General features: G+C 41.7%; 1 protein-coding gene across 14 annotated transcripts in view; it reads right to left on the bottom strand.

Annotated features, from left to right (window-relative positions):
• Window positions 1-23,126, bottom strand: part of C2CD5 (C2 calcium dependent domain containing 5) — a 91,879-nt gene that overhangs the window by 2,933 nt on the left and 65,820 nt on the right. For 12 of the 14 annotated variants that reach the window (XM_087722767.1, XM_087722762.1, XM_087722765.1 and 9 more), the window contains 12 exons: window positions 20,959-21,123; window positions 20,035-20,175; window positions 18,664-18,727; window positions 17,395-17,456; window positions 16,115-16,213; window positions 12,910-12,999; window positions 11,351-11,435; window positions 11,144-11,230; window positions 5,758-5,808; window positions 3,546-3,647; window positions 2,399-2,589; window positions 779-925 (listed from right to left, as the gene is read on the bottom strand). In XM_087722767.1, the coding sequence (XP_087578893.1) occupies window positions 779-925; window positions 2,399-2,589; window positions 3,546-3,647; window positions 5,758-5,808; window positions 11,144-11,230; window positions 11,351-11,435; window positions 12,910-12,999; window positions 16,115-16,213; window positions 17,395-17,456; window positions 18,664-18,727; window positions 20,035-20,175; window positions 20,959-21,123 (1,284 nt within the window). The remainder of the gene's footprint in view (window positions 1-778; window positions 926-2,398; window positions 2,590-3,545; window positions 3,648-5,757; window positions 5,809-11,143; window positions 11,231-11,350; window positions 11,436-12,909; window positions 13,000-16,114; window positions 16,214-17,394; window positions 17,457-18,663; window positions 18,728-20,034; window positions 20,176-20,958; window positions 21,124-23,126) is intronic. The other 2 variants (XM_087722766.1, XM_087722775.1) reach the window with 1 other exon arrangement.

A 23,126-nucleotide genomic window follows, 5' to 3' on the forward strand; every position in this document is an offset into this window, starting at 1 on the left:
ATATACTCGAGTATAGGCCGACCCGAATATAAGCCGAGGCACCTAATTTTACCACAAAAAACTGGAAAAGTTATTGACTCGAGTATAAGCCTAGGGTGGGAAATGCAGCAGCTACCGGTAAATTTCAAAAATAAAAATAGATACCAATAATGTTTCTGAATATTTATTTCAAAGAAAAACAGTAAACTAGCGGTGTATTCAATGAAATACTTCACTCACCTCATGATGCTGATGTCCCGCTGTGATGATGATGTCCCGTGCAGCCGCGGGAGCGATGTCCCGCCTCCTATGACACACGGCACAGTGATTCCTATCATTGGATCACTGTACCAGAGGAGGTGGGACATCGCTATGTGGCTGCTTGCCATAACAAGGAGGAGGTGGGACATCGTTGCAGAGCGGCAGGAGGGGGAGGAAGGGGAATCGTAAGACAGCCCTGCATTACATTAGAACATGAGGAGGGGGGATGGTGCGGTGCGCGCTGCGCGGCAAACTGACACAGAGGGAGGGGAAACTCACAGGGGCACTGGGCCATTCACGAGCGTCACCCAGCGGCATGGCCCCGCCCCTTTTTCTCCTCCATTTCGGGCAAATTTTTCACTGACTCGAGTATAAGCCGAGGCGGCTTTTTTCAGCCCAAAAAGTGGGCTGAAAAACTAGGCTTATACTCGAGTATATACAGTAATTTGGCCATCATCTTCTCAGCAAAAAGCTGTGGGCTTTGGGGTTATCCCGAAGAACCCCCAGATGGAGGGTTTGGTAAGGCGAGCATCTTTACCTGGTTTTTGTTTGGGTTTTCCATAAACACACACTGCTTCATGATGTAGGAGACCACAGCATTTCCCCCAAGAGCTGCCACATGAGCTCGGACCATCGCAAACACTTCAGCGACAAAGGCGTGCAGGAAGCCACTCACACCACCTTCCTATAAAACACATACAAAGAAGTTGTTTGAGTGTAGAACAACAGAGTTGGAAGGGACCTTGGAGGTCTTCTAATCCCCCCCCCCACCTCTGCTCAAGCAGGAGACCTTATACAATTTCAGACAAATGGTTGTCCAATCTCTCCAGCGATGGAGCAGCCACAACTTCTAAGGCAAGTCATCCCACTGATGAATTGTTCTCATTTTGAGGACATTTCTCCTTAGTTCCAGGTTGGGTCTCTTTTTAATGATCTCCTACCAGTTACTTCATGTCCAGCCCTCAAGTTGGAATAGGGTTGTGTTTGACCTTAAGAGGCCAGGGTGGGCTTGGCCAGCTCGATGTCACTCGTGTCGGGGCGCCTATGGTGGTCCGAGCGCTCTGCCAGTGAAAACAGGCTCACAAGCTTTGTTTTGGCTGCGACGGCCTCTTACAACCACTGGTGGGCTGCAGGCGGTACGCCCCGGTACGGGTGTACCAGTGCCTGTCTGGAGCACCGGGTACCATTCCGATATGGTGTTCCGGAGGGCCCACCCGCCTGCCCGTTGTCCTTACCTGTCTTTAAACTCATTGGTGCTTCCGCGTACGTGCATGTTGTGTACAGTGCCTGAGTGATGCTCCGCCAAGCAGCTGGAACATCGCGGAATTCATGTGGAGGACTGCGTCCATTCATGTGGAGGACGCTGGGCCCCGTTGCAACGGGATCCGGAACCAACCACTGCCTGCAACCCTCTGCCAGTGAAAACAGAGCTTGGGAGTGCCGCCTGCAGCCCTTGCAAGCTCCGTTTTCAGCTGTGGTGGCCTCCTGCATGCAGCCCTCTCAAGCTCTGTTTTCGCTGGCAGAGGCACTGTGGGCTGGTCCTTTGCTGTTTCCAGAGAGGCCCCACGGGTCAGATCTAAGCACCCCGTGGGCCGGATCCGGCCCCCTGCTCTGGAGTTTGACGCCCCTGCTCTGGAGCCATGCCACATTTCAGACCTACGCCCATGGTGTACTCCAAACCTAAACTCAACCCTTCACTTATAAAAGCCCTTCATGGTATTGGACCTGGGTACTTGAGAGACCGCCTGCTGCCAATTACCTCCCAAAGACCCATTAGATCACACAGGGTTGGCCTCCTCCGGGTTCCGTCTACTAGCCAATGCCATCTGGCTACTACCCGGGGGAGGGCCTTCTCTGTGGCAGCCCCAGCCCTTTGGAACGAACTCCCCGCAGAGATTCGGACCCTCACCTCTCTCCAGGCCTTCCGAAAAGCCGTTAAAACCTGGCTGTGTCGGCAGGCCTGGGGTTGATGAGTTCCCTTCCTCTCTCGATTGTGTGTCTGTTGGTTATTTTAAAGGCTTGTATTTGTAGTTCTTGTGTTTCTCTTCCCCTCTTGGGTTTGTGAGCCACCCTGAGTCCCGTTGGGAATAGGGCGACATATAAATAAAACGAAACCTAAACCTAATTGGTCATGCGAGAAATGCACTTGTCAGCTCACCTCTCGTAGAGAAGTGGTTTCTCGTATGAAGAACATGTTGATGATCCCAAGGTATTTCGTTATTTTTGCCCCGGGGATGAAAGAAAGCGGTGTCATCTTCACAACTGGCACAGTGGAGTTCATTCCCATGGGTCCCAGATGGTTACGGCACTGTCCTTCGGTCAGTGGGCTTGGCTTGTCCAGGGAGATGGCTACACGGAGCAAAGAGAGAGAGGGGGGGGGGAAGAGAAGCTCAACTGGAACTCCAGGCAAACCGGATGGAGGCAGCACCAACGGTGACCCTTCCGCATGGGCGTGAGAGAGCTGGGTGACCACATTCAGCTGCCTGTGATGCTCAGCCAAAGAAAGCGAATTATCATGCAGCACATGCAGGTGAGGGGCCAGAAGCTTGGCTGGGATTTATTTTGGTGGGGGGAAAAAAGGATCATTCCTGCAAAAGGAAACACGGAGGCCAGCAGCTGCACAGACAGATGATTGGTTATAAAGTGGATCTACAGAAAAGGGTGGGGTGGGAGGGCAGAGTGGAAGGATTCGAAGAGGGAGTCAAAATTTGATGGACATTTTCTGCAAGAAGGAATGACGAAAAGTCTACAAGGAAAGAGTGTGAAAGTTGACATGTTTCTCCGTTCCACTTGTTTTTTTGTTTTTGTTTTGCCTGTTTTTGCAAATTTGGCCTAAGCTCTCCCAGCTTCCATCTAAATCATCATCTTGGGCAAATAAAGCAAAATCTAGGGAAGGACTTAAATAAGAATTTTTTAAAAAAAACAACTCATCGTGGATTAATTCGGTAATTACAGCCATGCAGGTCACATAGGGAATCCTTGCATGTTATGAATAATTTCACTGAGGTACACATACATATTCCGCCATGCAGAGTATGTATATTTTTGAGGGGGGTGGGGTGGGGGTGGGGTTACAATTCACAAGCCTGTATTGGCCACCGGTACATAATGTGCTGCCAATGATTCGGGTGGGGGAGCCGCGCGCTCCAAAGTTAACCGTTTTGGGACAGACCCCCGCAGCTTTCACACTCGGGACACTGATTTTTTGCAACGCCACTATTGAATACGAAGCTCTGCCCTTTGCCACTGAGAGGTTGAGAATCTAGGCTCCCAATGATCAGAATGGGGTAGAAACGGCTGCCTACTTGTCTTAATTGATCCACGCCTTATGGTGTGAGCTTTCTGTTTAATGAATTCTATCCAGCTGTTGCATCTGTCTGCAAAGGAACTGTAATCAACCGAAGTGGCTGGAAACACAGACAGAGAAACAAAAAGAGGGGACAAAAAAAAAAGAAAAGAAAAGGAAAGGAAAATATGGATGACGTCCCTTTGCCCATTGAAGCGTCCCCTTCTGATGAACCCGTCATCTTGATTTGTATCCCGCCTTGATTATTTTTATCAATAACTCAGGGCGGCGCAAGTTATTATCAACGACTCGACACATCTTCCTCCTCCTGTTCTCCCCCATAACAGCCACCCTGTTGAGGCAAGTTGGGCAGAGAGAGAATGACTGGCCCAAAGTTACCCAGCCGGCTTTAATGCTTAAGGCAGGACTAGAACTCAGTGTACCCAACAGTTATTGGTTTTCCCAAGTCTTTCAATGAGATTTGAATGGAACTAAGGTAGTGCATTATTTGTCTAAATTTACAAACACACACGTATGTATGTATGTATGTATGTATGTATGTATGTATGTATGTCATGGGGTGCGATGGCTCAGCGGTTAAAGATGCTGACCTTATCACTGGGAGAGCTGACAGCTCAGGTTCGAGACCCGAGTGCTGCGCAACGGGGTGAGCTCCTGTCCTCATCCCAGCTCCTGCCCACCTAGCAGTTCGAAAGCATGCAAACACGAGTAGATTAACAGGCTCCAATTCAGTGGGAAGGTAACAGCATTCCGTGTGCCTTTGGCATACAGTCATGCTGGCCACATGACCATGAAAATTGTCTTGGAACAACGCTGGCTCCCTCAGCCAAGAAGCGGAGATGAGCAGCGTGCCCTAGAGTCGAAGCTGACTGGCCAGGGAAATCTTTACTTTTAGATAAAATCTGATCATGCTGATAGGGAATTGTATATATGTGTGCGTGCCTTTGTGAGTATCTCCTATAAGAATGCCCAAATTCATCAAGAGCACTTGCCCATTATGAACGTATTTTGCAATTATTTGCAATAATTCAGAGCTTCGTATTTTCCCAGAAGCCTACAGCCAATTCTGAAGTGTTTCCAATTTGGCCAAAGATTTCTATAAGTTGGTATCGCTAAGATCAGCACAGGGATTTCTGAAACCATTTTTATTTCAATTGCCTGCCATAGGCTGATGCCAAGAGGGCCACAGGAGTGTTTCTTTTCATATACATACATTAAACGTATTGAATAAGTGATTTAAAGCACCCTTATGAAAAATTATATAGGGGTGGGGGAATTGTTGAATTTCTGAATAAAGGTTAAATACCCTGAATCAACCCAGATTCAGTAAATATGGAATGAGTTGAGCTGGACTAATTTTAAAAAAGTGATATGAAATATTCAGGAAGGTTAAATCACATGTAGTAGTGTTCAATGTAATTTGGCAAATAGAAAAGACATTCAGTTTAACCCTTATTACACCGTGAAAATCTAAAGCAAAATATAAAGTAATTGGCACCAGTTGGGCCAATGGAGAAAGTCAAACACTGCTTCTTAGGATTCAGGTAAACATTCCTAATAACATTCATATTTAATATAATTGATCTTGGAATATTAATGCCACTTTCTCCCAGCAATGCCTGGTCAACTAAGGCAACAGTTCTAATGCACGAAGTGGGGGAATGAGCAAGATAAGTAAATACTTCTTGCCAATCCATCATTCAAATTTATGAGTTTACTCAGCCAATTCATCAGATCAGAGCGTTTTGTCAAATCCATTAAAAGTTTTATATTTTATCTTGAAAGGCCTGGTTCATAAACGCTGTGTAATATCATTTTTATGGTACTGGAGCATCTCATTTTTTCCCGGTATGTTTTTATTTTGAAATAAAAACTGTCTAGATAACTGTTTGTAGACAGGCATCAAAACTGCTAATGAGACTCCACGAAGGGAAGTCATCTTGATATATTCACAGCTGTTTTACTATACCCATCTCTGTCCTTGGTTAAAGAAAAAAAAAATCCAGTGGAATTCAAAATTATATTAAGGGAAGATGAAAGTCAATAATCAACAACCCTTTCAGAAAATTGTTCTGGGCAACGATAGTATCACTTGAAACCCATTGTTGTCTAAGTGTTTGGAAGATTTAGTGTTATATCTCAAATGTATCCCCAACAAACCCAGGAATGCATTTTCTGTTCTGGCTTTCAGCTAAATCAAGTAAACTCACCTCTTTGACCAGCCGATATACCTGCGTGGGAGCTTGTATTCTCCAGGTCCTCTAATAAGACAAAATGAAGTCCACCAATATGATATAGGCAGTGACAACTCCATTAATTCAGATTTCTTTTCATGTCAGTTTTCAGCGGCGATCTGCTTAAAATACCCCTCTAATCAACTCTGGAATCACTGAATATCAATGTTCAGGAGCTATTAACCACAACATGATGAGTGAACACTCTAATATACTGAAGTCCAATTTGGCAATGAACATGACTGAAGATTCATCTGCACGCTATATTTATGGGAGAAAATAGGGACTTTTTTCCTGTAGGGTTAGAAGCCATCCATGTTCCCGATTATATTGCAGTTTCCTGCCATTTTTATTTGCAAAAATATGTATTTTTGAAGGGGAAAAACTGAAGCATACCCTCTAAAAAAAGGTACACCACAATACAAAAAAAATTGTTAAGCAAACAATGAAAACGCTAAATTAACCCTCTAAAGCTCAGGCCTGCTCATATTTGTGCCAGGATTACAGGTAATCCTCGACTTACGACCACAATTGAGCCCAACACTTTAGTTGCTAAGCAAAACAGTTGTTAAGTGAGTTTTGTCCCGGTTTATGACTTTTTTTGCCACAATTGTTAAGTAAATCACTGCACTTGTTAAGTTAGTAGCACGGTTGTTAAAGTGAATCTGGCTTCCCCATTGCCTTTGCTTGTCAGCAGGTCGCAAAAGTGGATCACATGACCCCAGGACATAAATACGAACCAGTTGCCAAGTGCCTAAATTTTCATCCCCTGACTATGAGGATGCTGCAACGGTTGTAAGTGTGAAAAAAGGTCATAAATCCCTTTTCTCAGTGCCTTCTCAGTAACTTCAACAGTCACCAAATGAACTGTTGTAAATCAAGGACTGCCTATACTCAAAGCTTCATGAAATAAACATGAGGTTAAAACAGAATGCATACATATGTTTAAAAGGTCATTTCGACTGTTCATGGTACAGTTTTGACGCTAAAGAATTCATTTTGGGAAAGAAAGACGTCATGGATCCAATTTGATGGATTTCTTAACCACATTCTTTCTGTTCTAAGATCCTTGGACATTATGTCAGCGCACTCTTCAAAATATCTTTTTCCTTAAAAAACAATAAGCTTTGCTTTCTTGATAACTTTGAGAAAGCTCTAGTGCTTGTTGTTTCTTCGTTTTGCATCATTTTCCCAAAACTTTTGGTAACCAGGGACATTTATAATTTATTCTACTGTAGATGATACCTGTAAAATAGGCTTGTCACTTCTGAATGTCTGTCTCTAATTCAAAATCTTTCACACATTAACCCATCCTCCCAAAATAACCCATCACAATATAAACAAGAATGTATAATGAGCAGAAAAGAAGAATAAACAGTGTGTTTAAAAGTGATGTTTGAATAAATAATTCTTAAGGGAGGTTCTCAAGATGTTAAAAAAGGGGGCAAGTGCCAAAAAGGCATAAATGTGATTTTAAAAAAATCAGTATCAAAACATATTTTACTATAAACAAGGTAGAGTAAGTCTGCAGAATAAGGTTTCAGGAATTCTTCCCTTCCCCTTTTCCAGCAGTGTCCATTGGCAGTGTCCATTATGCATGTTCTCCTATGCAATGAAGAAATAGGCTGTGTGTGTTTGTGCTTTTTGTAGGTGTAAGTGTTTCTATTCTACCCTTTGGGTGTGTTTGTATGCATGTATGCACTGAAAAACACAGGGAGGGCAGCAAACATCCCCCTTTGGTTCAGAGATTGGGAGAGAGGGACCTTCAAATGGAATAAGAATCTAAGATCTGAGTTATTTTGCAACTGCCCTTCCCATAGGGATGCATTGGGCGCGGGGATTATTCCTTTCTTCCAAGTCCTCCCTTTTCAAACTCAAAATTTGTTTTTCTGGATTCTTGTATCATATCACACTGGATCCCATTGTGTTCTGGTATTGGCGAATTACCCTGCCGACTGACAGAGAGAAGCCTGAGTCCCTTTACCTCATTTCTCCACCCCCCTACCCAAACATCTTGTGTTCCAACCATTATCTGAGGGCTTTTCTACAAATGTATTAATGTTAAAGTAATGATGAATGATTCTCTAGTAAATCTTAATGCAAGGGAAGGGAAACGAACCACGGCAAACATTGTTCTACTTTTTTTTTTAAAGGGCATTTTTATGTATTGTTTAGAACAGGGGTCCCCCACTGGGCCGTGGCCTGTTCAGAACTGGGCTGCAGAAGTGGCGGGCACAAGCGCATGCACGGCTCCACTTGAAGGGAATGAACCTGGGCATGCACTCACCTGCTGCTCACGCAGAACCATCCCCTCTCCCCGTTCCCTGCTGGTCCGCAAAACCAGAAAGGTCGTGGACCACTGGCTTAGAGTCAGCATTGCCTCCGGTTTACGAAAACCCCATTTGTACAACTAACTATGTATGACGTGAGACAGAGGTGATGTTCAACCTTCAAGTATATAATTTGCTTTCAGCAGCAGATTGCTAATTGCGTGCTGCTGTCCAAGGTGCTGATCTTGAAAAAGACAAAATAAGCCAAAACAAAGGCTTCTGTTTTAGCTAATGCAGTCATTCCCTCGGTAGTCCTTGACTTACGACTACAATCGAGCCCCAAATGTCCGTTGCCAAGCAAGACAGTTTTACATGGGTTTTCCCCCAAGTTACTACCTTTCTTGCCACCGTTGTTGAGAAAATCATTGCAGCTGTTAAGTTAGTAAGTCTTTAAGCGAACCTGGCTTCCCCCCTTGACTTTGCTCATTAGATTGTCAAAAGTGATCACATGACCCTGAGACACTGCAATCGTCATCAATGAGTCGGTTGCCAAGTGGCTGAATTTTGATCACATGACCATGGAGATGCTGCAACAGTCATTAAGTGTGAAAAATGGTCATATGCCACTTTTCTCAGTGCTTAACCCTGTTGGTGTTTACAAGAATATACTGTACGTATGAATAATATCTGTGCCTAATGCTGAACTGAAATCAATAATCACGTTTTTCCTAAAAAAGTGAAGATGAGTTGTAAAGCAATGGCACATTGCCCTGTGCTGTCAAAATTACCTTTAGATATCTTGAGGTCTAGAAGCTGAGAGATTCACTTGATGAACTAACTGTCTCAACAAAACTTTGCTGCACTTCCTACAGTTGATGCTCAATACGCTCTACATGGGGCAGCCCTTGAAGAGCATTCAGAGACTTCAGCTCGTCCAGAATGCAGCCGCGCGAGCGATCGTGGGTGCACCTCGGTACACCCACGTTACACCTGTCCTCCGCGAGCTGCACTGGTTACCGATTGGTCTCCGGATACGCTTCAAGGTACTAGTCGTCACTTATAAAGCCCTTCATGGTATTGGACCTGGGTACTTGAGAGACTGCCTGCTGCCAATTACCTCCCAAAGACCCATTAGATCACACAGGGCTGGCCTCCTCCGGGTTCCATCTACCAGCCAATGTCATCTGGCTACTACCCGGGGGAGGGCCTTCTCTGTGGCAGCTCCGGCCCTTTGGAATGAGCTCCCCGCAGAGATTCGGACCCTCACCTCTCTCCAGGCCTTCCAAAAAGGTGTTAAAACCTGGCTGTGTCGGCAGGCCTGGGGTCGATGAGTTCCCTTCCCCTCTCGATTTGTGTGGCTGTTGGTTATTTTTAAATGCCTGTATTTGTAGTTTTTTGTGTTTCCCTTTCCCTCCTTGGGTTTGTGCGCTGCCCTGAGTCCCGCTGGGAATAGGGCGGCATATAAATAAAACAAAACCTAAACCTAAACCTAATAAGCTATTTGCCGACATGACACCACATACCCATCTACTGGCCAATAGTTGTGTGTTTTTTTTTAACAAGTACAGTATAACACAACTTAGAAACATATTTAACTCTAACAAGTCTTCAGAAAGACAACAACAGAAGGAAACAAAAAGAGAGCTACCTAATTAATTAAAAGATTAATCAAGAAAAAGGCTAAATGGCAATTTAGTGAGGATGCTGATGAAAGAAAACTCACCAAGCTAACAACAAAAACAGCGCCCAAGTATCAAAGCAGAGAGAATCGGGAAACCGTGGACAGATCAAGATGATAAAAGCGTCCTTACAGTACAAGGATTAGCCACTCCACATACAGCAATGGCCTACTTAATTTTGTTAAAAATCATGCATTGTCAGCTGTCTTCATCATAATTTCCTATGTTATTAAGCGATGTTAGCCTGTTGCAGAAAAAATGTGCAATATTCTATTGTCGGGTGCAAAAGACCAGGTCAACCTGTGAAGGTTCAATTAAACTGATTTATTGCTAAAAGCCTAATCACAGGAATCTTCTCAACTAATGCTGGGCACCTTAGAATTAGATAAGGGTCAGCAGCACACAAAAGGGGTTGGGTTTAGTTCTCTTGTGGCCATGTAGAGATTCCAGGCTGATCCCCCTTTTCACTCCACCTCCAGGTTCTGCCATTCCTTTACCTACATCTATCCTTTTAAAAGCTAAGAAATTTACCATGATATACATCTTCATGGACAGGGTTTAATTATTCTCCTTTAATAGATAAGTAGAAATAAAAACAAAAATAAAGTCAGTGACAGCTTCATTATCTAAATATTTGGAAAGCACAATATTCCAAAGAAGAAACTAAGCTATGAATAATGGTACCTCCCATTTTACTTTTTATCCTTTTCCAAGTCTTTCCAGAACTGAGCTCACATTTTTAATGACCTTTCTACTGCAATGAAAATGTAACTTCCGTTGATCTCTTTCCATCCTATCAGCAAACATTCAAAGTATGGAATAGTTATTCCAATCTGCATCTGCGTTAATTCATACTAAATCCATTTTTGGAGGTTTAAAATAATTCTTTTGGAGCTCTCTACGTTGAAGGTTCTATCTTCTGAATTCGAATAAAGAATGGACTGAAGGAAGAACACTTAATTCTCTTTAGAGGAATAAAAAAAACTTTAGCTACAATTGTCTCGCTTCTAAGAAAATTTCATTGTCATGTTTCCAGACATTGTTGATTCGATTTAGCCGAGATAATTTTCAGATCACTTGGGAATTGCTTCATGTGTTCCCAATATGCAGATAGCTCAAAGTCAGAATTAACTGGTTGTTTGGCAGCCTCAAAGCAGTTACAGAATTGCAATTAGAAACAAGCAGAAAAATCAACTGTTTCTTTTCATTTGCTCCTTCCTAATATGTTAATTAAAGCAATTTTTCTCAACACACTAGGTATAGCTTGCTTAGCTTTCCAATAGATGGAAAGTACCAACATTCAATTCATACTGGGCAACGGTACTAAATCAAAACTGAGTTTGTGGGCAAGCAGCAAAGGAGCAAGTGAATAAAACATATAAGGATAAGCATATAGTTAAAATAAAATCCAACCTTTAGCCGGTGAGAACTGCTGAGGCATGTGAGGATCAGAAGAAAGCTCCAATGGAAATTGCAGCTGCTCTTCATTGTCTGTGGAAGCTTGAAATAATAAAGTGGTAGATAAATATTGATGTTTCCATTAAAACGCAGATGTCCTGAAATCATAGCACCCACAATGGCAAAGAATGAATGGGTACATTCTCAAATGTTTTTTTTTACCTCTTTGTAGGTTTTTTTCTACAGTTTTAGTGGTTTGCAAAGCCTGGTGTTTATCAAAGGTTATTGCAACAGCCGTAACAGTGACCTGTAATTAAAAACATTTAACTGTCAGTTTTTTCATTCATTCATTTATTCATTCATTCCAATTTGCCTTTAGCTTAGAAATACGCATCTGTACACCAACACACATACAAACACACACAGGGATATACGTGCATACACCCACGTAAAAAATTGTTGCATGCTTGAAATATATCCCACACAGCATCACGATTTTACAATGAAAAGTTAATGTTCATAATCTTGTCTTTGATAAATCTCTTCAGATTTAGATCAGAAATCACTAGGAGGCTAGGTATCGTATTTCCCTGAAAATAAGACCCTTATAATTTTTTTTGCCACCAGGAAAGGCACCAGGTCTTATTTTCCAGGGGGGTGGTGTCATCCACTGACTCACCTCACTTGCGCGCATCACCCCTGGCGTCCTTTTCCGTGTTAGAGGCCTTCAGGAACTTCTTCTGTGGCTGGCAAGGCTTTCCCGAAGGCCTCTGCAACTGAAGGCCTCTTCAACCGGATCGATCCAGAGCTCTGTTATCAGCTGCAGAGGCCTTCAGAAAAGCCTTGCCACCTGCAGAACACATGGGCCAGCAAGGCAGGTGTTAGGGTGTGCGAGGCCTGGCTGCAACAATCTGTTGTGCCTGCCAGCAGCCAGCACAGCTGGCAGCAGATACGGACAGTGAGGAGGTTGGGGAGGAAGATGGGCCAGTCCTGGAGTCTGGGGAAGGCTCTGATGAGAGCTCTGTGTTGGAGGCAGAGAGAGGGCCAGAGCCTTCTGACAGTTATCAGCTGCCTTCAGAGTCAGACATCAGTGAGGCAGACGAACAGCTGGAGCCTGTTCCCAGTGTGCGCATGCGCAGTTACCAGACGAAGGGAACAGCTAAAGAACAGGGGTTGACTTGGGAGTAAGGCCACAGGTGGACGATGAATGGTCCTTCCCAGAGGAAATAAAAGAGGAGCGAAAGGGGAGTGGAGTTTGCAGGAGACAATTAGTTCGCTTAATTGGTTCGTGACTCTCCGAGACTCCTTCACATGTTTTGCAGATATCGGCCTGGCAGCTCTCCAAGCCAGATAAGGTCTGTGACTGTAAATCCTCCCTCGAAAGACTTTGCTGGATGTGAATGAATAGAATTCACAGTACATTAATAAAAGGGTTTTTTGTCGGGACAAGGAGTTTGTTTCATGCTCTTGGGAAGCCTCGGTCAGAACACAGTCCGAGGGAAAGTAGTAGGGAAGCTCCACTCTAGCTTAATTTTTACCTGTGTACCCTGGAGTGGGCGGGGTTTTAATTAGGACTTATTTGGGGGGTAGTGCTTATATTGGGCCATGTGTAAAAATCAAGGTAGGACTTACTTTTGGGGTAGGTTGTATTTTTGGGGAAACACAGTCGGTTTCCCGAAAACACATCCAATTTGATCAATGTTACTTTCCTACAGTTCTGTCATGATTCAGAATAATGTAAATGCTACAGGATGTAAATGGAAATAAGAGAACGGGCTTACCTGAATTAATTCATCTTCTGGAAGAGCAACAGTAAAGTTGACGTGGCACAGGCAACAAGGGATCATCGAACGGAGTTTAAAATAAAGACTCTGTGAAATATAAGAAATGACTAATAACTTCCGTCTTCTTTTGGGGGGCACTGGCAAGCATTTACAAATTTAAGAAGCATTTTCGGCATAGAAGCAAAATGACTCTCGTTCGGAAAATTCCACTCGGTCAATGGGCATCAGGGTGACTTGGTGGGTCATAAATTAGTGAGAATGGCAAGTTAGCAAAGTTAGAAGCCTCCAAACTCTATGCTGTACATTTTTCTTTGAAGTTTCTAAATGTGCGGTTAGCTGCCCAAAATGATGAGAATGAGATGGATGGCTACGGAAACCGTTTAAATGCATAAAATAAAAAAAAAACAAATACAAACCCATTTCTTTGAACCTCCAGGTTTCTGCTCAATAAAGCCTTTTGCAAAAAGATAAATGGAAGTAGCTAAAATTGGTGTCTCTCGTATCTAATACATGCAATTTTGCTCATTTTACCCCTTAAAAACCAGGCAGTTGTCTCTCAAATGTAAGGCACCAATTTCACTGCTTCAATTCACCCCCCTAAAAAATAAGGATGAAAATCCACTGTTGGCCTTGCCCTTTGCGAACCTCAAAACAACCCACATGGCCCTCAGTGGCATCAAACTGTTCTTTTTAGAAATACATTCTCTGAATGCAGGCACGTTGCCGAGCAACACACGAGTCTTCCTTCTGCTCAGCCCCCCTCCCTGCCACGTCACTGTTTGTCTTTTGTGTGTGGCTTCGAGTCATTGTTGATTCCTGGAAACTGCAGGTAGTCCTCAATTTATAACCATTGATCTAGCAACCCTGAAAGTTATAACAGCTCTTTAAAAATGACTTTTTTGTCTAGTCCTTGCACTTAGGGCCCCCACAGTCATGAGACCCAAATTTGGGCACTTGGCAACTGACATGAAGTTACAAGAGTTGCAATGTTCTTGTGGAGCATATGATCACCATTTGTAACCTTCCCAGCTGGCAAAGTAAATGGGGAAAGACAGATTTGCTTAACAAGCATGTGATTCGCTCAACAACCGTGGCAAAAAATGGTCATAAAATCGGATGTGACTCATTTAACAATCACCCCGCTTAGCAACGGAAATTCTGATCCCACTTAGGGTCGTCGGTTGAGGACTGCCTATTGCAGTTTTCCTGGCAATATTTCAGATGTGGTTTGCCATTGTTTTCTTCTTCCTAGGTCTGAGAGGGAGTGACTGGCCCAAGGTCACCCAACTGGGGTGCCAAGGAGGGACTAGAACTCACAGTTTCCCATTTTACAGCTTGTAGCCTTAAACACTAAACTAAACTGGCTCTCTGTTCATTTCATTATCTCCCCAAATTCCCAGGTGTATTAGATAACAACATTCTCTTTAAAAAAAAGGTTCAGATTTCCAGGAAGCTGAGTTCTGGTTGCATAATGCTTTCTTATGTCTTCTGAAGAATGTTCTTCATAAACTTTCAAGTCATGTTGTGAGTGGAAAGACGTCAACCAGAGTTTGGAGCTCTGATCCACCCACCCACCCACCCAACCAACCAACCACCCAACCACCCAACCACCCAACCAACCAACCAACCATCCAAACATCCATCCATCTATCTTATCTATCTCACTACCTGCCTACCTACCTCATCTTCGCTATCTATTTATCTCATCTATGTGATCTATTTAGGGGAAAGGGGATATAAAAATGTAAGTGGGCAGTTGAGTAGTTGGCAAGTACGAACAGTAATTTGATGGTACTTGCAGATTACCACGCTGTTGACCCCAAACTGATACCAATGCTCAACATGCTATGAAAAGTTTAAAATATTGGTTTCATTTCTTTATAACCAACTCCTAAGGTGCTCTTTTTAAAAAGCTGCTCCTAACACATGAACCCAGATTTGTTATACCTAGTCGATCTGTTGAACATGACACCCTACACCAGTGTTTCTCAACCTTGGCTACTTGAAGATGTCTGGACTTCAACTCCCAGAATTCCCCAGCCAGCATTCGCTGGTCAATTCTGGGAGTTGAAGTCCAGACATCTTCAAGTGGCCAAGGTTGAGAAACACTGCCCTACACAGAGAGAAGTTAGTGAGAAAATGCTGCCCCCATGAAAAGATGACCCAGCTGATGACATGGATTGTGTAGCTAGAAAAACTTACAGCTAAGCAAATGGACCTTGGATATGCTTCAACTCCAAATGTATGCAAATGAAATGTTCCTGATGCCTGCCTGAGGAGTATGACAAGGAGTACTTGTTTTTTTAGATAGCTGTGCTCATTTCAGAAAGGAAACCCACATTATTTTAGAGAAAATAAAGATCACAGACATGTATTATTTTATGAGATCCAGAGCTGTTTCAGATAACAAATCAGGCAAACCAAATCTTATTTGACTTTCAGTCAGAACCCTAATCAGTACTATGAATGTTAAATATATTGTTTTAGTTTAGATCGGAAAGTAATTTACAAATGTTCAGGGTTTCGCCCCCAGAGATGTAAATTGGAAGAACCTGCCCAGTATAGTGCAATGTTTTAAATAGATTTCACTTGAATTGAAAGTTAGCCCTAAAATTTGGCTTTTCCAAGATTCTTGAAAAAATGCTATTCTACGGGGTCTAAGTGATGTGTGATACTTAGCACGGGTGACTGTAATATAGTCTTTGGATTCTATACTTCTATAATTCTGTGGTTTTAATTTTTTTACCATGGATATTTTTTATGTTTTGGTTTTATTCTGGTCATCGACCAAGAAAACAAACAAAAGAGTCACGATTGATTAGAATAAAACCAACTATAAAATCATATAATAGTCTGAGTAAAATTGTAAATTAAAAAAGTTTGGGGTGGTGGTGGTTAAAAACTACTGTGAATCGCCACAATTTTTGCAGCATGTAAAGGCTTGCCAAAAACAGTAAACCAAATAGATCATGCAAATAGACTGCAAAGGTTAGCTCAAGATGGGAAGACAGTGTAGTAATAATAAGCAAAATCATTTGGTTATTATTTTACACAGGGTACTTGATGTCTTCTATATAACAGCCATTTATTTAACAGTCATCTTCATTTACACCAGGAAAGCAAGGAAACACACCTAAAGCAAAGGACTGAATAAACAAAATAATTCAAATAGCTAGATTAATTCCAGCAGTCATTCTCTTACCTTTAGTAGATTCTCACAGAGATCATTAAAGGTCTTGTTGAGAGTTTGGTTTGTGAGGGTAATATTGCTAAGTCTGGAGACTCTTACAGACGTAAACATCTGAAGCAGGGAAACAAGATCATGAATTGCCATCCTTAAGTATAAATAAGAGCCTTATTACTGGCTGAATTACAACTGAGATGGTAAGAGGTACGAGACAAAAGAAAAATGAAATTTATTCTAGGATAATTTCATGCCAACTAGATCAGGTGTGATGCATTTCATGCTAATGATGACAATCCTATGTAGATTGGAAGGAATACATTTCGCCACCATAAATTGAAAATAAAAGGAGTGTTGTACGTTTAACATTCATATAAGAGAAGAGATAGAGGACTGGGCGCATAATCTCTGGATCAAATGTTAAGATTGGACATTTCTTACAAGAAAGTTTATGGCAAGAAAGTTTATGCGTGGGATAATAATCTATACAAGTGCAACCACAATCAAGGCCAAAATTTCTGTTGCTTAAGTGAGACATTTGTTAAGTGGGTTTTGTCTCATTGTACCACCTTTCTTGTTGCAGTCGTTAAGCGAAACACTGCAGTTGTTAAATTAGCAACACGGTTGTAAAGTGAACTTGGCTTCCCCCTTTCACTTTGCTTTGTCAGGTCACAAAAGTTGATCACATGATCCCGCTCCATTACAATCATCGTAAATATGAATTGCTTGTCAAGCATCCATTTGTAAAACACGTGACCATGCAGAATGGTCACAAGCAGGGGTGGGTTCCTACCAGTTCCAATCTCTTCTATAGAAGAGATTCCACAATTCTACAGTGCCATTTAGAACGGGTTCCAGTTCCCTCCCTCCCCCGCCCACACATCATCAAGATGAAGAGCGAGAGGAGGAATTCTGGGAGTTGAAGTCCACAAGTCTTAAAGCTGTCAAGTTTGAACACTCCTGGTTTTTTTTTTTCCTAAAGGGTTAGGGGTGCAAGAGTCTTGTAACTTGACAGCTTTAAGACTTGCGCGCTTCAAATGCCAGAGTTTCTGAGCCAACCTTTTGATTGCTAAGCAAGAGCGTTGTTAGGTGAGTTTTACCACATTTTACAAGTTGGCCACGCCCACCTAGTCATATGGCTGGCAAGCCACTGCCACCCAGTCACATGACCGGCAAGCCATTCCCACAAAGCAGGCCACACCTACAGAAGAGGTTCTAAAAAAAGTGAAAGAAAAGCAGTTTTGCATACTTTATTTATTACTTTGAAAATTGATCTGAGTATATTAATACTATTTTACCTGTATATCAGAAGTCCAGTTGTTTATTCCAGGCATAATTTCCGTATTGCAGCTATAAAAGCCTGACGAAGAACAAATTCAATTTTTTAGTATTAAAAAAAAAAGCAGATCTAACGATGTTCTTTCATTTACTCGGATTTTCAGCATAGCTGATTTACGAAGTCACTGTATTTTCTATTTGCATGGTATTTTTTGAGAAAGAGTCAATTTAGTAATATTTTAAAGAAATATGAATACTGTATATACCTAGGAATGAGTGAATCAGTTCAATTCAGTTAAATATAATTTACGTTCTAGTACACTGAGACACTGAAAGTATTTATTAAATGCACAAATCTACAGTAAAGTGTGTCACATTCATTACATACTAGCTGGATACCTGTGCTTTACCTCGAAACTATGTGATCGGACTTGATAAATTTATGATCGGGCTTGATAAATTGACACTTAAAGCTTGAAAATTAATGAGTAGTTAAAGAAGGCACTGTATTATTTCATTAGAGATGGTAAGCTAAATTTCTGTTACAGATTAAGACATGACTGTAAATCTAACAACAATAAAATAGATAGGCTTGAGCCTTTTAACCTCACCAGCACTCAGCTGCAACTGGAAGTTGGAACAGAGCTCTTTTCAGGTGGGGAGGGGGAGTAAAATGTGTAATCCCTTAGCATGAGTTGTTTTTCAGGTGGGGAGGGAGAATAGAACTCCTTAGCATCAGAGCGTGTTAATATAAAGCAACTGGCAGATGAAACAGAGTTCTTTTCAGGTGGGGAGGGAGAATAGAACTCCTTAGCATCAGAGCGTGTTAATATAAAGCAACTGGCAGATGAAACAGAGTTCTTTTCAGGTGGGGAGGGGGAGTAGAACTTAGCAACAGAACGTGTTAATTACTGTATAAGAAATACTAATGATCTGATGGTCATTTCGAAAAATCTTTCTTAGTGAACACCTAGAAGCCAAGCAGAATGTATGTGCCAAATTTCAAGTTTGGATATTTCGTGATGATGTGCAAGTGGTATTTCGGCTTTTATATATACAGACAAGCAAATATCTATTGAGCTTGCAAATTATGTAGCTTTTCTAGCTATCTAACAATAAATGGACTTACAATTTATAAGATCACATCCAAGACACCTAAAAGTATGACCTCTTCTAACATAAAATGTACATGGGATTATTCTACATACTGTGAAAAGAGTACTGGCAATTTTCAAACCTTTGGGAGTATTTTATAATATTATCAGATTTTTTTAAAAAAACAATTGTACCTGAGGGTGGAGGGATATCTGTCAACAAAGAGTGAACATCTTCCATTGCATCTGTATCATCAATCTGAGGGGGAAAAATAGCTACACATAATAATTTGGTCTTTGAAATGTTCTTTAGCAAGAGATATTCTGTGTGGAAAGCATATTTAATATACATATTGTATAAAGGCATTATCAGCCAATATGAGAAGTCTAACTCATATATCCGAGTTTTAAAATTAAATATTTGGGGACTCGTTAACAGATTTAAACGTTTTAGTATATTAAAATTAAAATCTCAGTATTGGTGAGTTGTTTTTCATTTCTTTTTTAAACCTTTCGGCAGGCGCAAGGAACACCATCAGCCTATGAGACATGTTTATTGTGATTTACCTCCTTTAAAAAAAATCTCACCACACTAACTGCACCGTCTTCCAAACAACCAGATTAGGGGCTCCAAAAATTTCAGAAAAATTCAGATCCCAGTTGCTTCCTTCCCAGAGAATCATAGAGTTGGAAGTACCTTGGAGGTCTTCCAGTTCAACCCCCTGCGCAAGGCGGGAGTCTTATCCTACCTCAGCCAAATGGTTGTTCAGTCTATTTGTGGCAACTTCCAGTGATGGCACGCCCACAACTCCGGCAGCCAAACTATTCCATTGATTAATTGGTCTCACTGTCAGAAAAATTTCTCCTTCCTTCTAGGTTGTGTATCTCTTTAACAAGCTTTATTTCTTGTCTTGCCCTCTGGTGAATAAGTCCTCTATCATGTCCCCAGTAATCCTTCTGCTTGATAGGTTACGCATTCCTAGCTCCCTTGACTGTCACATGATTTCGCCTCCAGACCCTTCATCATCGTTGACGCTCTTCTCTGCCCTCTTTCTAGGGTCTCAGCATCTTTTCTGTATTATGATGACCAGAACTGGATATAGTACCCCAAGGGTGGAATGCTTATTTATTCCCCACAGGGACTCCCTACTCTAGTTGCAGATTTCACTACACATGCTGCATATTTTCAAAAGCGCAGAGTAGATTACAATAGCTGTTTTTAGGAAATGCCAGTAGATATAACCATCTACCTGATGAACTCCTAAAGCAGCAGACTGGTGCATTTAACATTTTGGTTGAATAAATCTGTTACAGATTAGTTAATAGTTAGATTGCTTAGAATTCAGCACGCTGGGTATAGAATTTTGGGTTCCTGTACGTTTATTTCTTTCTCTCTCCCCTCCCTCCCTCTCTCCTCTCCTTTCACTCACAAATTCAGATATGCCGTCTGTAGAATGCCGTAATATTTTCTTAACTATGAATGAAATGGTCCTGTAAACAATAAATGATAGAATTTTGTTTATTCTTTATAAGATCAGGTAGAAAAGAGGTAGAAGGAGAACATACCTCCAACACAAAGGCGTCTTTCTTGCCATGAGAGAGATCCAATTCTGCAATTTCATCGGAGCTTTCAGACTGAGATCTTAGCAACCTGGTCCGGTGTCTCGGTTCTGGAATGGGAGAACCTATAATTTCTTCAGATGTCTCCTACGCAGAACAATATGGCGTCATGTAGGCATCTCACATTTATTAAATCTCACAAAAGAACTTTAAATATATCATTGCTACCACCACAACTTTTCTCCAACATAAAGGAAAAAAGGGGGATGAGATCTCTTAGCTATTTCTGTCCTGACCAAAATGAGTAACTTCCCCCCCCGCACCTTTTATTCCTGAACGTGTTTAGTTTTGCAACCACTTTCTTTCTCCTTATTTTTATAGGCTTCTGTCTCCTAAACATTGATTGTCTTTATATTTTCAGAAATCAACTACACCTAAGCTTTCATTCATAATACAGGTAGTCCTCAACTTACAACTGTTCATTCAGTGACCGTTCGAAGTTACAATGGCACTGAAAAAAAGTGACTTATGACCATTTTTCACACTTACGACCCTGGCAGCATTTCCATGGCCACATGATTTACATTCAGATGCGCTTGACAATTAGTTCATCTTTATTACCTTTGCAGTGTCCCCAGGTTGTGTGATCCCCTTTTGCGACCTTCTGACAAGCAAAGTCAATAGGGGAAGCCAGATTCACTTTACAACTATGTCACTAATTTAACAACTGCTGTGACTCACTTAAATGTGGCAAGAAAGGTCGTAAAATGGGGCAAAACACACTTGACAAATTTCTCACTTAACAACATAAATTCTGGGCTCAGCGGTGGTTGTAAGTCAAGAACTACCTGTAATTAAAGGGATAAATGTCCCTGCCTTATGAGAAACATTTGACTTAAATTGGGTCAGTACTTCTATAGCATTGCTTACCGGAGGGTTAATCTCATACAGCTCTTTGTTTCTGGCGATTGTGTCATTGATTTTCTTCTGCACATGAGAGATATGCTGTTCGTAAGTGGCATCACTGGGAGTTTTCCCCCCAATCTGAATACCACCAGGTGTAGGTAAAGCAGCCAGATAAACCCCTGTAGCAGACTGTGGGGAAAAAAAGTATACTTAGTAAGAAACTAAGGCATTGTGGGCAACACAGTCAAAACACCTTCCTCCTGTTGGTATAAAAATGTAAGAGTTAAAAATGTGCTATTTATTTATTTATTAATTAGACTTATATACCGCTTCATAGGGCTTTCAGCCCTCTCTAAGCAGTTTACAATTTTTTTTTTAGCAAATTGAGTCAGCAACTTGCCCCCACAATCCGGGTCCTCATTTCACCCACCTCGGAAGGATGGAAGGCTGAGTCGACCTTGAGCCGGTGAGATTTGAACCGCTGAATTGCAGATCACAATCAGCTAAAGTGGCCTGCAGTACTGCACCCTAACCACTGCGCCACCTCGGCTCTATTGATAGTTTAAAGGGGACATGGCGGCTCAGTGGCTAAAACGCTGAGCTTGTCAATCAGAAACGTCAGCAGTTTGGCGGTTCGAATCCCTAGTGCCTCGTAAGGGAGTCAGCTTGTCCCAGCTTCTGCCAACCTAGCAGTTCGAAAGCATGTAAATGAAAGTAGAAAAAATAGGGACCAACTTTGGTGGGAAGGTAATAGTGTTCCGTGCGTCCTTCGGCATTTAGTCATGCCGGCCACATGACCACGGAGATGTCTTCGGACAGTGCTGGCTCTTCAGCTTTGAAATGGAGATGAGCACCGGCCTCTGGAGTTGGGAACGACTAGCACCTATGTGTGAGGGGAACCTTTACCTTTATTGACAGTTTATCTGGATCAGAGTTTCTCAAACTTAGCACTCTGAAGATGTTTGGACTTCAACATATTCAGAAATTTCCAAGAAGAAACAAAACTGTATACATTTTTTTTCCCTTTAATGGTGTCCTCACATCTTAAAACTCTTGAGACTGAGAAACAGTGATCTAGACCAGAGGTCTCCAAACTTGACAACTTTTAAGACTTGTGGGACTTAAACTCAGCACAGCTGACTGGGGAATTCTGGGAGTTGAAGTCCTACAAGTCTTAATACTTTCCAAATTTGGAGACCCCTGATCTAGATTGTGCAGCATAAGTGTGGGTGGGATTGTGTGAGCAAGTCACATTTTTCTTCAGAAAGTAAACACGTGGGAAACTGCAGGTCGAAATATAGATTAAAAAACAATTAGGAAGCACTGAGGGATATTTCAGTGTGACAATGCAGCTTGTTCAGAGTTATAAACCCGAATTTCTAGGAATCTTGGGAATTTAAGGTTGCAGATGATCTTTGTGCGTTTAATGCCAAACACAAAAGGCACCATTAGATGCTGTAGATATAACCCCACAAAAAGCAGTGATGAGGGATAACATCTGACCTCTAAAGAGTAGTAGCCTTTAAAAAAAATAAAAATAAAATAAAAGATAAAGGAAAAAAAAGAAAGTAATAATATTTTTTTTTCCTTTTTTTGTTTTTTTTTATTACTTTCTTTTTTCCTTTATCTTTTATTTTTTAATTTTTAACCTATTTGGTTTTAATATACTCTAGACTGTGTTTGATAAAAAGCTATGCCGGGTATGGGATCTGGGAAGTTGAAAGGGGGCTAGGGAGGGGGGTTTACTGGGGGGAGGGGGGAAATATAGTTTCAATTTCCAAAACAATAAGAATGCACTTGTATACTGCTGCTCCTTTTTCTTTTTCTTTTCTTTTCCTTTTCTTTTCCTTTTTTTCCTTTTCTTTCAATTTTAGTACAAAATACAAATCGAATAGATTAATGAATAGTAGAAATACACCGAAGCGAGGAGTAGAGGGAAAGAAGAGGGAGGAGTAGAGAGGGAGTGAGAGGGGAATGCAAGGAGGGTGAGATGGAAGGGAGGGGGAGAAAGGAATGTCTGAGGGGGAGGGGAAGTAGAAGAGGGGAATGCTGGAGGGGAGAAATGAAAGTTGGAGGGGGAGAAGAAAGGGTGTATGGAGGGTTGAAGTGTTACTGTTTTCTTAATTGCACAGTATATAAGTGATTGTACAAAATGAAAATGAAAATGAATAAAACAGTTTTCATGCCATAAA

The sequence above is a fragment of the Thamnophis sirtalis genome, unplaced genomic scaffold (assembly GCF_051295495.1).
Source record: "Thamnophis sirtalis isolate CommonGarterSnake01/CBP01778 unplaced genomic scaffold, rThaSir2_p1.2 scaffold_9, whole genome shotgun sequence".
NCBI lineage: Eukaryota > Metazoa > Chordata > Lepidosauria > Squamata > Natricidae > Thamnophis > Thamnophis sirtalis.